The 15001-nt window shown below is 64.5% G+C and overlaps 5 protein-coding genes across 5 annotated transcripts; 1 reads left to right on the forward strand and 4 right to left on the reverse strand.

The window, feature by feature from the left end:
* Positions 1-485: 485 nt before the first annotated feature.
* On the reverse strand, positions 486-3306 carry EMIHUDRAFT_241549 (hypothetical protein; the record flags this gene model as incomplete). The annotated part of the gene is made up of 8 exons (XM_005773525.1): positions 486-814; positions 1248-1363; positions 1530-1602; positions 1711-2101; positions 2176-2236; positions 2304-2523; positions 2664-2951; positions 3132-3306. 8 exons carry the CDS (start codon positions 3304-3306, stop codon positions 486-488), a joined length of 1653 nt encoding a protein of 550 aa, XP_005773582.1.
* A 510-nt stretch (positions 3307-3816) lies between these two features.
* EMIHUDRAFT_444561 (hypothetical protein) lies at positions 3817-5251 on the reverse strand. Its single transcript, XM_005773526.1, has 4 exons — positions 4997-5251; positions 4779-4835; positions 4606-4714; positions 3817-4535 (listed from the first exon to the last, which is right to left on the reverse strand). Exons 1-4 carry the CDS (start codon positions 5243-5245, stop codon positions 3847-3849), a joined length of 1104 nt encoding a protein of 367 aa, XP_005773583.1. The 5' UTR covers positions 5246-5251; the 3' UTR covers positions 3817-3846.
* Positions 5252-5283: 32 nt separating this feature from the next.
* Positions 5284-6784, reverse strand: EMIHUDRAFT_458444 (hypothetical protein; the record flags this gene model as incomplete). The annotated part of the gene is made up of 3 exons (XM_005773527.1): positions 5284-5539; positions 5582-6014; positions 6179-6784. The coding sequence occupies 3 exons, from the start codon at positions 6782-6784 to the stop codon at positions 5430-5432; spliced, it is 1149 nt and encodes a 382-aa protein (XP_005773584.1). The 3' UTR covers positions 5284-5429.
* Positions 6785-7643: 859 nt separating this feature from the next.
* On the forward strand, positions 7644-9230 carry EMIHUDRAFT_117344 (hypothetical protein; the record flags this gene model as incomplete). Its single annotated transcript, XM_005773528.1, has 6 exons — positions 7644-8078; positions 8152-8221; positions 8404-8504; positions 8547-8567; positions 8767-8880; positions 9039-9230. 6 exons carry the CDS (start codon positions 7644-7646, stop codon positions 9228-9230), a joined length of 933 nt encoding a protein of 310 aa, XP_005773585.1.
* A 3988-nt stretch (positions 9231-13218) lies between these two features.
* On the reverse strand, positions 13219-14283 carry EMIHUDRAFT_117345 (hypothetical protein; the record flags this gene model as incomplete). The annotated part of the gene is made up of 2 exons (XM_005773529.1): positions 13219-13758; positions 13822-14283. 2 exons carry the CDS (start codon positions 14281-14283, stop codon positions 13219-13221), a joined length of 1002 nt encoding a protein of 333 aa, XP_005773586.1.
* Positions 14284-15001: the final 718 nt, after the last annotated feature.

Raw genomic sequence — 15001 nt, forward strand, 5'->3', positions numbered from 1 at the left:
GGGCGCGTCCTGCAGTTAGCGAAAAAGAATTCTTGCCTGGCGACTCACTCACACTAGGCACGGGGAGCTCGATAGACTCGAGGGGCCAGGATACGCCGCGAGGAGGACGGAGTTGCGCCGAAAGGCGAAAGAAGCCGCGAGAACAAGGGACCGGCAGGCGGCGGCGTCGCAGGACGAGGCAGAAGAGAACGACGCGACAGAGGAGGAAGTGACAAGGGAGAGAACGACGATGGTGGGACGACCGCGAGGTGGCATGAAGGTTGCAGCGAGAATCGGCGAGAGACTGCGAAGAGAGATAGGAAGAGGCAGACTCCCTAGGGTGGGCGACGGATAGCGCACCACACACCTCTCCTTAAAATCCCTGTGTGGTGGCGGCGTGCCGTCCTCCCATCCCTCCCTTGGGTTGTCTGTTTTCTTTCTTTCTTTCTTTCTAGGCACGGGACTGGCGCGCACTGGCACTAACACAGGTACACCACGGGAGCCGCCTAAGCGACTCCTGCGAGGACGGCGAGGCACTTAGCTCCGTGCACTCGACCGCCCTCGCCGCAGGCAAGCTCATTCACAATCTGCTCTGCGATGGCCGTGTGAAGAACGACCGAGATACGCTGCTTCTGCAGCCCTAGCCAGTTCTTGGTGGTCCAAGTCACCTCATCGAGGTACTGGGCCCGCGTCAGTTTGTTCTGCAGCACGTTCGCCGCCCCCCAGAGGATCTCGCCGACCCCCTTCCCAAACCCACCGAACGACTCGAACAGCAGCAGCCGCACGTCGACGTCCTTGTCCTCCCTGGCGTAGCGATACTCGCCGCCATAGAGTACTAGACTGCCACAATCAGACACTGGCAGTGACTGAGCCCTGGCTGTCAGGCTGTCAGGTGCTGTCAGGTGATCTGTCGGGCTGTCGGGCAGCTGTCAGGCACTGTCGGGTGCCTCTGTCAGACCAGCTGTCAGGTGCTGTCAGTGCTGTCGGGTGCTGTCGGGTGCGTGTCTGACAGGCGAGGGGCTCTGTAGCTGTCGGGTGCTGTCGGAGCTGTCGGGTGTTGCTGTCAGACGCTGTCAGACGCTGTCGGAGCTGTCGGAGCTGTCAGGCTGCTGCTGCTATCAGACATTGGGCCGTTGCTGTCAGGTGCTGTCAGGTGGTGCTGTCGGGGTGCTGTCAGGCTCTGCACACACCAGCCACACGTATGACACTATCAAGAGGAGACCAGCAGGACTCTACTACACATACTTAGCCTCTACTCTGCCTCCTACCAAACGGCTTGATCACGCCGGCGGCGGCGGCCGCCTGGGGAGCGCAGATGGCGGCGCAGGCGCAGCGGCGGCCGCTCTCTTTTATGTCCCACTTTGCAGAGCGCATCTCTCTCTTTCTGTTGTGCGAGGCGTGAACCGCGCCATTCGCTCTCACCTGGCAACCCTGTCTGCACGTCTCTCGCGCGCGTGAACAGGACTCTCCAGGCCCCAAGTGACGTGTGAGTGTTAGAGTTGTTTGGTATTGCTAAAAATCTCTCAGCAGTTCGATCCCGCAGAGCTCACCCCAAAGTAGCGGTGGTGTGGTCGAGGATGGAGAGCCTGTAGCCGGGCACGGCGTCGTTGCAGGATCCGGCGCCTGCGCACACCCCCGCCTCGGTGCCTCCCGAGTTGGGCGTGAGCCAGACCTGCGTGCCGGCGTGCTGCCACTGGTGAGGGGGGTCAAGGAGGCCACGTCGGGCGGCACGTGCGGGATCGAATCGCGCTGGTTGACTTACGCGCCACAGCAAAGGCGGCGTTTCCCACCGCGGGGAGGCGAAGCTATAGAGGAGGGGCAGCGGCGAGAGGGCGGAGAGGGAGCCGTCGGCCGCCCACTCGGCCGCCATCAGCGTCGCGAGCGAGGCGCCGCAGGAGTGGCCGGTGACGACCAGCCGGTACGTCGGGTGCTCGGCGAGGAGCGCCTCCACGCCCTGCCTCACGCGCCCCCGCAGCTGCACCCAGCTCTCGCCCCAGCCGTGGTGCACCCTCTCGCCGCACGACCCGCCCGCCACGCCGTCCTGCCACGTCTGGAAGTTGGTCATCCACGCTCCCGCGTCGAGGTCTCTCGTCCCGCGAAAGGCGACCACCACCCACCGCTCCTTGGCAGCACGAGCAGCGCGGCGAGCTCTGGTCCGTCCTCGATAGGCGGCGCCTGGGTGGCGAAGCGGGCAACCTCGCCCACGAGCGAGGCCGCCTTCGAGTACGCCTCGCAGCTCGGCATCCCCGGGTTGCAGCTCGAGAGGCGAGGAGAGTCAAGTTGAGGGGAGGCGGCGCCACGGCGTCGCAGCGGCCGCCGTCCACGTCTGAATCCCGCCCACACTGCACAGCAAAACCGCGTTGAGCTGCATCAGCAGCTTTGCCGCGGTAAGGTTGAGGGGCGGGCTCACCTCGGCGGGCCGCGAGGCGGGCGCGTGGCAGCCGTCGTCGAGCGGCAGCGAAATTGTGTGCGGGTCGCCAGCAAGCGGCTCCGAGTCCAGCAGCGCCCGCACGCGCCATTCAGTCGCCGCCTTGAGCGACCACACTATCCCCAGACAGCAGACAGGCCGACGTCTGCACGCGGCCGGCCGGGCGAGAGGCTTGACACGATCCGACCCTGCGAGACCCTGACGCTGCTGCTCTAGCTATCAGACATGCGCGCTGTCTGCTGCCACAATGTGCGACCTGTGCTGGCCCACTTGGCGGCCTTCCCGGTCAGTGGTGAGGCGCAGTTCAGAGCTGTCGATGGCGCGATGCCGCACTGGTCCCACATTGGTGACACGAGACCACCAAGTTTGCCGGTCCAAGAGAGAGGCACCGGCGCTGTCCTGAGAAGGTGCGTGGTCCCTCTTGACTGCCCATGCGCGCGAGGCTGTGTAGGCATAGCCTCGAGAGTGCCAGCAGCCAATCCGAGGCAGTTTGTGACCGGCATTGCGTCAGAAGCGTGCACGCGCTGGAAGGACACATCGATTCCTACTCCGTACGATCAGGTCGTCACTGAATGCTGGATACTAACTAAGGCCGCGAGCTATACAGGTGATCAATTGTGCAGCATGGCACGGTCAGCAGTGCCGACAGGCTGTCGCAAGGCGTGATAGCACGGCCGCAAGTAGAGGGTGTGGACCGTGAGTTGAGGAAATCGGGGGACGCGACCCACCTCGCCACAGACGGTGCCGCGCCTCGCCACTATGACGGCGGCACGGCCGCAGCTCGTGTGCGTGCCGCCGTCTTTGTCCGGAGTGAATACTCCAACGCGCTCGTCGGTGACGGTGTCCCCCAACCTGCGCCGCGCTCGGCGAACCTCGACAGCGCCTTCGGTGGCATGCATCTCTTTGCGCCTGAAGCCTGGAGAGCAGCTCCTCTGCTGCTCACACACTCTGCACAGTTGACACAGCCTACTGTGCGGCTGCCACAGCTGTGACAGCGATGGCCTCGCCCTCACTGGCCCTCAGTCACTTGTGCTGCGGCTTGTGTGAGCGACACTGCTCGGCGACTGCCGGCACACACTGTGAGACCATGGGTGTGAGGTCAAACCACGCTACCAGCGCTTGGTCACATCGGCCCCGAGGTCAGATTCTTCTACTCTGTTGATGACAAGACTTGTCTGCTGGCTGGAGCCGAGCACGGGAGGGCCCAGCGCACAACCCCTGGTCAACTCAGGGCACAGGGGCGCCCCCCCGTGTACGGCGTATTCGCCGAATTCCCATGAAAACAAGTAAAAATGTGGCAAAAAGAAAAATGGAAACGAAATCGGCGCCTGCGGCGGGCCATGGGACCCCCCCCCCACCTAGGGCCCCCGCGCCCCCGGAGAGTTTTTTTCTCTAAAGGACCTCTTATCCGTCATCGACTCTCTAAAGGACCTCATCCGTCAGAAATACTTGGAGAACCCCTCCGCACGCACGGTCCACGACCCGTCACGCGGAAATCCGGGCGCGGGGCGGCCGCCGTCGCCGTCCCACCCGCCCGCCATGAAGGCGACGGCGGCGAGGAGCGCGCCGTTCGCCGGCAGGTAGACCGGCAAGAAGGCGTTGGCGTAGTGCCCGCTCGGCGCAAAGCGGCGCGACCACAAGCCGTCCGGATCGGCGAGGATCGAGGCGGCGAGCGAGGCGTTGCCGAGCCGCGCCGCAGCCATCGCGTACATCGCGGCGTCGGAGCCCCAAGGCAAGTTGCGCAGCAAGGCCGCGATGGTGGCGCCGAGCGTGTTGCGGAGCGCGGCGGCGTCGGCGCCGAGCCTCTCGCCTGGTGCGAAGGCAGCGGCGAAGAGCTGCGGCGCGACACCGTTCGAAATCAGGGCGGCGTCGCTCGATCGCTCGTAGGGGCGGTAGCCTGGCGGCGCCCCTGGCACGCCACGCAGCGGCCGCGCCGTCGGCTTGCACAGCCGCGCAAGGACCTCCTGCCACGCAGGCACGGGCGGCAGTCCGAGCCGCCTCCGCCACCGCGCCGCCAGCGTGAGGCCAAAGCGCCAGTAGACGAGCTCAAAGGTGGGGTTCTGGGAGGTTGCGTCGCTCGCCGGCCGCCCTTCGTTCGACTCGACCTCGGCTGTCCACAGCGGCGGACCTACGGGACATGTCTCGGACATGTCCTCGACGTGTCCTGGACTCGACCTCGGCTGTCCACAGCGGCGGACCGAGCGGCAGGCAGGCGTGCGGCTCGGAGGGAGGGAGGGGCGCCAACACAAAATCGGCCATGAAATCGGCGCTGTCGTGCACCGTCCGGTTGTGCCGCTCGACCGTGGCCTACAGGACATGCCTCGCACATGTCATGGACGTGTCCTGGACATGTCCGGTTGTGCCGCTCGACCGTGGCCGCGTCCGGCGCGGAGCGGTAGGCGAGCTCGGCGAACACGATGGGGTGCACCTGCACAGAGTCAGTGATCTAGCCACTCGCCTGTGTTGCCATGCGTGCGTGCGTGCTTGCGTGCGTGCGTGTGCGTGTGCGTGTGCTGCCATGTCCATGTGCGCGTGCAGCCCCACAGCGTGCAGTGGGCTGCAACCCCTCGGCCCCCTGTGTGCATGCACCTGCTCCCACACAATGAGCGGCCCCGCACCGCCCGGGCCGTCGAAGAGCGGCGCGCCCGCCGGCTCGACGGCGTCGCCGATCGCCGGCATCAGCTGCGGTGGCCCCGCCATCTTTGGCCACCGCACGCCGCGATAGCGCTGCGCGACGCGCGTGTGCCGCCGCGCCTGCGCCCTCACGCGCTCGAAGTACGGCTCGCAGCGCAGCGCCAGGTCGGGCCGGCCCCAGAGGAAGTGGTGGGCGCTGTGCATCCATCTTTTTGGGGAGGAGGAAGGGGGGGGGGGGGTCAGTTGCGGAGCTGGCATCGGGGAGCGGGCAGAGAAGAGGGCGAGGCGCGCCGCATCTCGGTGTGGAACTTGCCGTACCACGAGTTGAGGACAAGCCCCGTCTCCTGCGGCGGCACTGCTCCTCGAGATCACCCGAGATCGCCCGAGATCACCCGAGGTTGCACGAGCGGTCATCTTCCTGCGGCGGGCTGCTCCCCGCCTCCTGCGACATCGAGAGGTACTGTGAGCGCACGACTCGAGCCTCGAGCGCGGCGGCGCCTGCAGAAAAAGAAACACGCGCTGCAAGAAATGTGCGGAGACAAGGCGCCTCGAGGGCGGCGGCGCCCTTGGCCGCGCTGCCGGACAAGTCGAGCGCCGCGCCGCGCGACCACTCGCGTGGCCAGTGCGCCGCCGCCGCCGCAAACACCTCCGCCGCCGAGGGCGGCGCGACCTGCTCGCGCGCGGGCGACAGCCACAGCGTGGCGTCGAGGCAGGCACTGCCCTCCCCCGAGGCGCCTCCCTCCACGCCTCCCTCCACGCCTCCCCCCTCCGCGCGGGCGATCGACCAGTCGTGCGGCACGCGGCCGGCGGCGAGGTGGGGGCAGCCCCCGCCGCCCAGAGCGAGGTGGACGTAGTGCGTCGTCGCGTCGAGGCGGCGGAGGAGGACCGGGCGGCCGTCGCACCGCCGCCCGCCGCTGACGAGCGTGGAGGCGTGGCGGTCGGCCTTGCCCCACTCGAGCCCTCCCTGGAAGGCCTCCGATCCGTACGGGAAGGCGAGGCCGAGGCCGAGGCGGCGCGACCGCACCTGGGCCAGGGCCAGGGCCAAGGAGTCAGAGTCAGGGCCAGGGCCAGGGCCAAGGAGTGAGAGTCAGGGCTCGGGCTAGGGCCAGGGCGTGTCCGCACCGCTGGGGAGCAGACCCGCGTGGCGAGGGCGTCGAGGGAGGGGTGGACGGCGGTGACGACCGACACGGGCGCGCCGTCGAGCTCGAACGAGGAGGTCAGCGTACCGTTCCAAAGGTGGAGCGTCTGGCGAGGCGACCGCAGGTCGGACGGCGCGATCGGAGGCAGGCGTGGGTCGGTGCGGCGGAGGAAGAGGCGGAGCAGCGAGAGGCGGTGAGGGTTGGCGCGCAGCCAGGCGGTCTCGGCCGCCAGCTTTGGCTGCAGCACGGGGTACCTGGCGGAGTGGTTGCGCGCAGAGATCTCCGCCTCGGTGAAGCGGAGAGGCTCCACGCCGGCCGGCGGCGGCGTGACGTGCCAGCCCCAGTCGGCGTGCGTCTGCGTCAGCAGCGGCGGGGAGAGGTAGGTGGCGTTGAGAGTCTGCAGGCCGGTCACGTCTGCGGTGAAGGCAGTCTGCCCGTTGCCCACCGACAGCACGGTTTGCGGGTCGACAGAGGTCACGACGACATTGGCGCGATCGACGAGCGCTCGGCGGTCCACTCGAGCACCGTGCCGGCCCTCCAACTTGATCGGCCGCTGCTCCAGCGTCAGTCCTGGATTCGGTACTTCAGTTTGGTATGGTATCATTGCATCGAAAAATCGGCGGCCGCCACCTCGCACAGGTCTCATAAACAAACGGGGCCACCCTGGGTTCCGGCTCCTAGCCGGATAGAGGGTCTGTGGCCACTGACTCGCGCCAAAACGCCCTACCTACCTACCTACACAACAAAACAACGAAGGCCCGCCGCCTGAACATGGGCTGCAAGGCGCGCGGGCAGCCCAGCCAACCCTTCTCCCACAAGACCGGCCACGGCTACGTCAAGGCGCATCGCGGTTTCTACCACGACGCGATCTTTGTCAAGCGCAACAACTTCAACCTGCTGCTCCACGAGACGTTCGGCGGCGGCTTCTCGCCCACCGCCGTTCTCAAGCTGCGCCGCCTCGCGCGCAAAGTCGCGCGCGGCAGCGTTGACCGCACGGCCTACTCGCCCAAGTACTCGCTCTCTTTTATGTCCCACCATGCAGAGCGCATCTCTCTCTCTGTTGTGCGAGGCGTGAACCGCGCCATTCGCTCTCACCTGGCAACCCTGTCTGCACGTCTCGCGCGCGCGTGAACAGGGCTCCAGGCCCCAAATTACGTGTGAGTGTTAGAGTTGTTTGGTATTGCTAAAAATCTCTCTCTCACAACAAAACAATCCCTATCCCCAGGCCGCGCAGCGAAGCGAAAAAAGATGAAACCAGATTGTACCTACCTATTGCAGGGCCCTTTTGAGCGAAACAAGACCAACCTACCTACCTATCTGGGAGGGGCCAGCCAGTGGGGCAGATCCCCTATCCGGCTAGGAGCCGGACACCCTGATTGCCGATTGCGAGACCTCGAGAGAAACGCTTCATCCACGGTCGAGTCCACAGTTCGTCGGCGCGAGCGCCTGTCGCGGAGAGCGCAATGCCGCCGCGTGATGCCCATGAGCAGGCGGGCGGGCTGGCGGCCCGGCTGCTGAACCTCAACGTCGCCACAACTGCTGCGAGGTCCGAGGCGGCCGCCGAGGCAGTGGCAGCGGCCCAGGAGGACGCCGCTCGTCGAATCGCCTCCGCCGAGGCGGACTGTGCGGCGCGCGCGACGGCGGCAGAGGAGGTGGCCGCAAAGCTCGCCAACCGCGCAGCGGAGGTCGAGGCTAAGGGTGCGGCCGAGCGAATCGCAGCAGCAGAGGAGGTGGCGGCGCAGCACGCGGCGGCGCTCGAGACGGCGAGCATGGACTTTGCGCGGCGGCTGGCTGCGATTCAGGCCGCCGCCGACGAGCGGGCGGCGGCGGCGGAGGCCGCGTCCGCCGTGGCGGCAGAGCGGGTGGCGGCGGTCGAGGCGAGGGCTGCGGAGAGGGAGGTGCGCCCTCGCCGCTCGCAGCTCGCCGCTCGTCTCACGCGAGCTGTCACTCCTCCTTCGGCCGGCTCTCCAGGTGGCGCTCGCCGAGGAGGCTGCGCGCAGGCGGGTGGAGGCGGCGGAGGCTAGCGTTCGCGACATCGCCGGTGTGTGAATCTTCCCAGAACGCACCGGGTCACTCCCGAGACACGCGTGTTTGGCGGCGCATAGCCGCAGGAAAGAAGGCGGCGCATAGCCGTGCACGAGACACCACTTCACTCTCCACTGGACCTCTCCCCGTCTCGCTCCTCCCCCTTCTCACTCCTCCCATCTGCCCGCGGTCGGGTAGCCGCCGCGTCCAGCCGGGCGGCGGCAACGGAGTGGGCGGCGGCGGAGCAAGTGGCCGCTGCGCGTGCTGCGGTGGCCGAGCCGGTCGAGCAGGCGGTCGGGGTGTGACGCCTTCGCGGAGCCTTCCTGGAGCCTTCCTCTTAGGCGGCCGAGGAGCTGCAGCGGGTGGGCGGGCTTGGAGCCGGTGCGGAGGGGGCGGGCGGGACGCGTCCTCCACTCGTACGATGGCTCCGCAGGCTGTCGGTCTCGTGTCGGTGGAGGGGCGGGTCGGGCTGCGCCTCAAGGCAGCCGTGGGCGGGGCACACGGGCCGCCCGCTCCGCACCCCGCGACGCACCCCGCGACGCGTCCCCCCCGCCCGGGCAGGTCCTCCTCGACATGGTCGCCGGCATCGAGATCGAGATGGAGACCGCCGCCTCCGCGAGGGGCGAGGGTGTCGGGCCGGGCCCCGCCCTCCTCCTCGCCTCCCTCCGGCAGGACGTCCTCAAGGCGCCGGCCCGCCGCTCCGCCCGCCCGACGAGTCGGCGCATCGGCTGGTTGACGGACTGGCTGATTGAACAGGCGCCGGCCCGCCGGCCCGCCGGCCCGCCGGCCCGCCCGGCGGAGGAGCTCAGATGGGCTGGCCGAGTGGTGGATAGGCGCCGGACCGGCTCTCCGGGGACCGTCCCTTCCTCGACGCCGTCTCGCAGGTCGTGCAGCTGCGCGACCTCGTGGCGAGCTCCTCTGCCCTCTCGGCGCAGCCCGTACTGCCCGAGCCACAGCCACAGCGCACGTTCGAGTCTGAGCACTACGAGCCGTTTGGCGGCAGCGTAGTGCTACCTCAGACGTGACTTGTACCAGCGAACGTTGACTCAGTTAGAGGGAGAGGCTAGGTTGCCCGGCTCAGAAGAGGAGGGATGTGGAGAGGGAGAGCCGAGAGCGGGGCCCCGTCGCGGTGAGAGCTCAGCATGCGTTGGCGTAGATGTCCCGGCTGATGTGGGGGTGTAGGTACTAGGTAGGTAGGGTAGGTTCGTGGGAGGTTATTAGTCCCGCTATCTATGGATATGTAAGAGCCACTAATGCAATTGTTGGCCACCTTATGCACATCCATGCCCACGGTCCGTAGGACGTCGCTGAGACGTCGTGTATTTTGGTGCCGTGTCAAGCCGGGTGGCGGCTCCAATGGCAATGCCGATGGCTGATGCGTCACTGGTTGGGTAGTAGTCTAAGTTCTGAGCCTCGAGGCTGAGCGGGTCTAAGTGTGACTAGTCACGCTGGGGTGCTTACGCGGTCTAAGATCAGCGAGAGCCTCTTACATCGGCTAAGTCGGCCGTGGCACAGCCTGGGGCCAAGAGGCTCCCACCGTGATCAACGATACGGCGCTAGCCCCCAAATTTTCTTCGCCTGCGGCGGGCGCCTTCTAATCCGGATCGATCCTTCTCATGCTCAGCAATCGCCGCCTCAGCATCCTCCTCTTCCGATTCTCGTTGCTCTTCTTGAGCGCAATCTTCAAGCCAAACAGTTCTCACAAATAGCCTCAAGCTCAAACAAACGCATGTCAAGGAAGCCTGTGTATGCTGGTCCTCTTTGAACGATCCGCGCGTGAGGTAGATCTAGCATAGGGCCTTGTTGGCAGCAGCCAGCTTGTTGCGCTGCTTCGTTGCGATGAGCTGATTGGGATCGCAGAAGTGCATGCCAAGCACCGCCACGATCTTGAAGCAGAACACATCGCAACCGCATCGTCCGCACTGCCATCGGCATGCCGCGCCCGCCGCTTCGCCGCAGCCGCCTTAAGACACGCATAGCGGCAGCACATGGTACGGTGCGCGTACTTGAGCAGGAGTTGCGCGCCGCAAGTAGCGCACTGGCCCTGGGACAAGGCGATATGGCGTCGTGCGCGGCATACGTTGGTCGGGACGCGTCCAGGTATTTTTCGGGTAAACCTGGACTTTTGCAGGTATACCCGGGTTTTACCCGGATTTGGCCTTGTGCCGTCTAAGTTCATGGCCCCCGACCATACAGCGTCTAAGTCCGAGCCCGGCTCCGTGCGGGGGCTAAGTTGAGCGCTCGCTCGCTGCAGAGGCTAAGTGTAGAGCGACCCTCTAGCCCTACTACCCAACCATTGATGCGTCACGCACGATACGCCTCGCCGTTTACGCGTTACAGACAGAAAGCCCGACCGGTGCTTTCAAATGTGCTGCGTATTATGCGCATGTCTTCTGCACCGATCGTTACCACCGACCTTCTGGCCGCTACGCACCACGCACCCGTCAGCGCCTCCGTCCGGGCTGTGGCGCCAGGAAGGAAGGGATACGTGTGTATGCGGATACATGATACGTCATGCGTGTGTAGCTCTTTTACGTTTTTGAAGAAAAATATGCGCTGTGAGCAGGTCCGGGGTGAGGGCCGGCCTTCATATCTGCTGTATGTATTTTTATAACTGCGCCTGTCTACGCACCAGGTTACGCACACGAAACCAGTATAAGGACGACGGGAAAGATTGATTCTCGCCCCTGTAACTATTGATATTGATTATTGACAGCATCCCCTCTAACTATTGACAACATATTGAGGTATTGATCACTGATTTTCACCTCCAAAAGCGACATTTGTCCCAAAGGTCGCCTAGATGGTGGCTGAAATCAAATTATTCGCGGATTCCGAGCGATTTTGAAGCGATCCAAGCGAATTTGAAGCGATTTGGGTCCATTTTGAGCAATTTTAGGGCATCTGCAAGCCCGGGATGGACATAAATAAATAAATAAACAAAGTGCATAAATAAATAAACAGAAAATCCAAAATCCAAATCGCAAACATAGAAACCCAAACACACACACACACCACACAGCCACGTGGCATAGGAGAGCAGAAGGTGAAAGGAGGTCAGCACAAGTTGCAAGGACGCACGAGCGAGAAGCACAGCAGAGCAGACAGATGACGATTACCACCCAGCGCACGACCGCCAACTCTCCGGCGCAGGCCGCGAAAATGTCGAGTCCGGGGGCCGACGGTCGAAGGGACGCGGCGCGCCGGCGCGGCGCAGTGGACGCAGCCCGGTTCGCAGCTTCGCGAGCTACGGGGGCGGCCACGGCACGGCCTGGTGGCCGCCCCCGCAATGAGGCCAAGCGGTGGGCATCCGGCAAAAGCCGCAAGACGGGATTCGCGAAGGCGCGGGCCACCTTCCGCGGCGGAGGCCGCGGAAGCGCGGCGGCTGCGGAGAGGCACGACAGCATGAAATAAAAACGGACACCTCTACTATACAGTAGAGAGGAGATGGGTGAAAAGGAACACGAGGTCCCCGGACCCCGCCCTTGCGATCTTTGTGCAGGGTTCTTTGTTACGTCAAGGTCGTCAGAAGTCTCGAATGTTTCTCCTCTTCTACAACTATCTGGTATCTCCTATCTGCAATCTCTCTGGGTCAGCATGGAGCAAGTGCGAAGTGGGTCAGCGGGACACATAGTCATGGAGACGCATTCATCCCATGACGAAAACGAAACACGTATATAAGGGTCGAGCAGGTTTCGAACTGGCGACCTTCCGCTTGCGGAAAGGTATCCAGCATGAAATCGCTGCAAGTGAGAGAGAGGTCGCCATTCGAACCCTATATAGCATACCGAGTTTTAGCACCACAGATACGCACACACCGACGCCCGAAGTGCCAAGAAGGACGTCATTAGTACGAAACCTCAGAAGCCCATGGGCGCCGAGAGAACATTCCCTCGAGAGCAAAAAAAAGAGCACAACCAAACCTCCTTCCCAGGTTACCCCTGCCAAATGCCGCCGCTCTCGGGGCATGCTATCCTGTGTAAGGCTAGTTCCATTTCACTCTGACACGCTAATCTTGAAAACGTCCAACGGAGCTCCGTGTTGCTCCCAGCGCCCTCCCCCGCGCTTCCTGCGACCCTAGCCGATGGTACTAGCATGGGAGGTCATCTGGCTACCGCGAGAGCGACCCAACTCGTCGACATCGTCCGATGATGGTGCCGCAAAGTCAGCCTTCGGAGGCTATCGTGGGGTCGAGCCGTCAGTAGCCGTGACATGTGGTTCCACCACCCCTCGTAGGCTTTGCCTCTGACCATCACCGTTCCCAGGCTGCCTAATGGGATGGAAAGGAAGGCTGGGCGAGCGTATAGAAGCGTGCTCGACCTCGTCGTGGCAACCTGTACGGCAGCGCTGGCAGGCGCGATGAGCGTCGTGCCACCTGACCCGAGACGGGTCGCAGGCGTCGTACCGAGCGCGTCGAGACCGTGTCCTGATGTGATCTGTACGGGCGAGTCACGTCGGCGTCAAAGGAGCGACGTGTGACCTGTCAGAGCTTGATCTCCGATCTCAGCGGCGTCGAGTCGTCTCCGGTGCGCAACAAATGTACCTCCCCAGGACGCGCAGAGGCAGCTGCGACCCCGGCGAGTGGACGGGCGCACACCGCGCCTCCTGCTGTGTGCGCCCGTCTACTCGGCGGGGTCGCAGCTGCCTCTGGAAGGCACCGAGAGGTACAATAGTGCGCAAATGGTCAAAATCAAGGTTTTGTAACGCGAGCTGTGCCACAGTGAAATGGAACTAGCCTAAGCAGGGCAGGTGGGGGAGGGGGGCACTCCCACGGACGTATGTATCCGTGGTGACTGTCTCTAGCGTCGGAGGCAAGGGCGAAGCTAAGAATATTTAATTGGAGACGCATATCATGCCATCACGGTTCCACGCGCGGATCAGCCGTCCCGGCGACGCGAGCACAGCGGAGTGGCCAGTTTGGGTAAATAAAAACGGACCCTCTACTGGTGCGCTTCTTAGCTCCCCGGCCCTGGATGTGAGGCTGATAACTGCACTCCAAGTGCTCCAAGTGCTCTACTGTGAGGTGGGTAAAAAGGAACAGGTCCCCGCCCTTGCGATCTTTGTGCAGGGTTCTTTGTGGGTGTGGTCGGTGACGGTGTTCTCGGGCCCAAGCCACAAGAGCTGCTTCCTCGGGAGGAGCCACGAGGCGAGCGGCAACGAGCCAGCCTCCTCGTTGCCGCGCCCCCGCAGGGGCGGCGCCGCCGACGCGTCGCCGTCTCCAAACGAAGAGCCGGCGCCGCCGCCCGTGCGCGCCCACGACCGCGCCTCCGTCTCGTCGGCGGCGGCCGTGGCGGCGGCGGCGGCCGGCGGCGCCAGGTCGGCGAGCAGCGATGGGGAGCGGAACGCCTCGAGCGGGAAGTACTCGAGGTAGCGAGAGAGCCCGCTCTCGCCGGCGGAGGCGATGGCGCGCAGCGCGTCGCGAAACTTCATCGTCTCGTGCGCCGGCCGCGCGATCACCCACTCTCCGCTCGCCCCGCCGCCGCCGCCGCTGCTCGTGCCGGTCCACCGCTCGATGGGCTCAGGCTCGTCGAAGGTGCCTAAGTACTGGATCCTCTGGCTCAATCGCCGAACGACACGGGCCGCTAAAGGCTCTCGTCAAGAGTCGCCCTCTGTGACCGAGAGCGCCACTCTGCGCTCGCCGAGTGCGGCCGCGAGGTACTCGTCGGTCCACTTGCGCGTTGCCGGCCAGCCGTCCAGGAGGCCGGTGAGCACTGCCGGCTGCGAGTCGCGGACCAGCGCGAGCAGCTGCGAGGCGTTCGGGCGGTGAAGCCGCGCGCAGCTCGTGGCGTCGGGACGCGCCTCGCTCGGGACGGTGTGCTGGTCGTACAGGTGAGCGTATGGTGCGCGACTCATGTCCAGCAGCGCGTGGTGCTCCGCCCACGTGCAGCCGAGTGAGCGCGCGCTGCAAAAGCGGGTCACCGCGAGTGCGTGCCGGATTGCGGCGTTGGAGAGTTCGGCCGGGCTCACGGAGTTCGCGGTCGACCAGCTGCGCCACTCTTCGGAGAGCGCGGCGGGAGGCTCCCGGAACTTTGAAAAGGTGGGCACCGCAGGGGAGGAGAGGAGCGGTGCCACCTGCATATGGACGAACGGATCGGACAGAGGTGAGCGGTCAGCGTCAGCGGTGACGTCGACCCCGATTTTTTCTCGGTTAGACGCTGTTCATTCACAAAATTTCCGGTGTCCGCGTCCCCGCGAGCTGCGAGTTCACCTATGAATCCTTCTAACGCCGCCCTGCTGTGACCGGCGAGCGGCGTCCCCAGATGCAATCGAGCAGCTTCGTAGCAAGCCCGATATCCAAGCTCGAGGGCCTCATACTTCATACTAGGCAGGCTTGGCCCCTCTTTGTGGAGCGACTTTGACTTTGTGCGCCGCGCACGCCGCTTCCTACAGGGAGGCATACACTCGATCTCTCTCTCTCTCTCTCTACACACACACAGCAAACACAAAACAGTTAGAGTTGTTTGGTATTGCTAAAAATCTCTCTCTCACACACACAGCCACGCGTCCGCTAACAGGGAGGCATACACAGCCGCGTCGTCCTTTGCCCCGTCCTCTCCTGCAAAGGGAGGCAAACTAGGCACAGTGTCCTGTACCGTGTTTGTTATGACCCCCCCCATGAACACACCAGCAAGGGAGAGGGCGAGACGATCGAGGGGTCCCGTGTCCCGTTCTCGCAATTCAATCTCGGTGCGGTTTGTCGTGGACAGCCAGGCCCTGTGTTCTGCTCTCAACGACTCGGCATGTCGTCTCCAGAACACGCGTCGAAAGCGATGGAGACGACGGTGGAGAGTGCTGC

The sequence above is a fragment of the Emiliania huxleyi genome (assembly GCF_000372725.1).
Source record: "Emiliania huxleyi CCMP1516 unplaced genomic scaffold EMIHUscaffold_335, whole genome shotgun sequence".
Lineage (NCBI taxonomy): Eukaryota > Haptophyta > Isochrysidales > Noelaerhabdaceae > Emiliania > Emiliania huxleyi.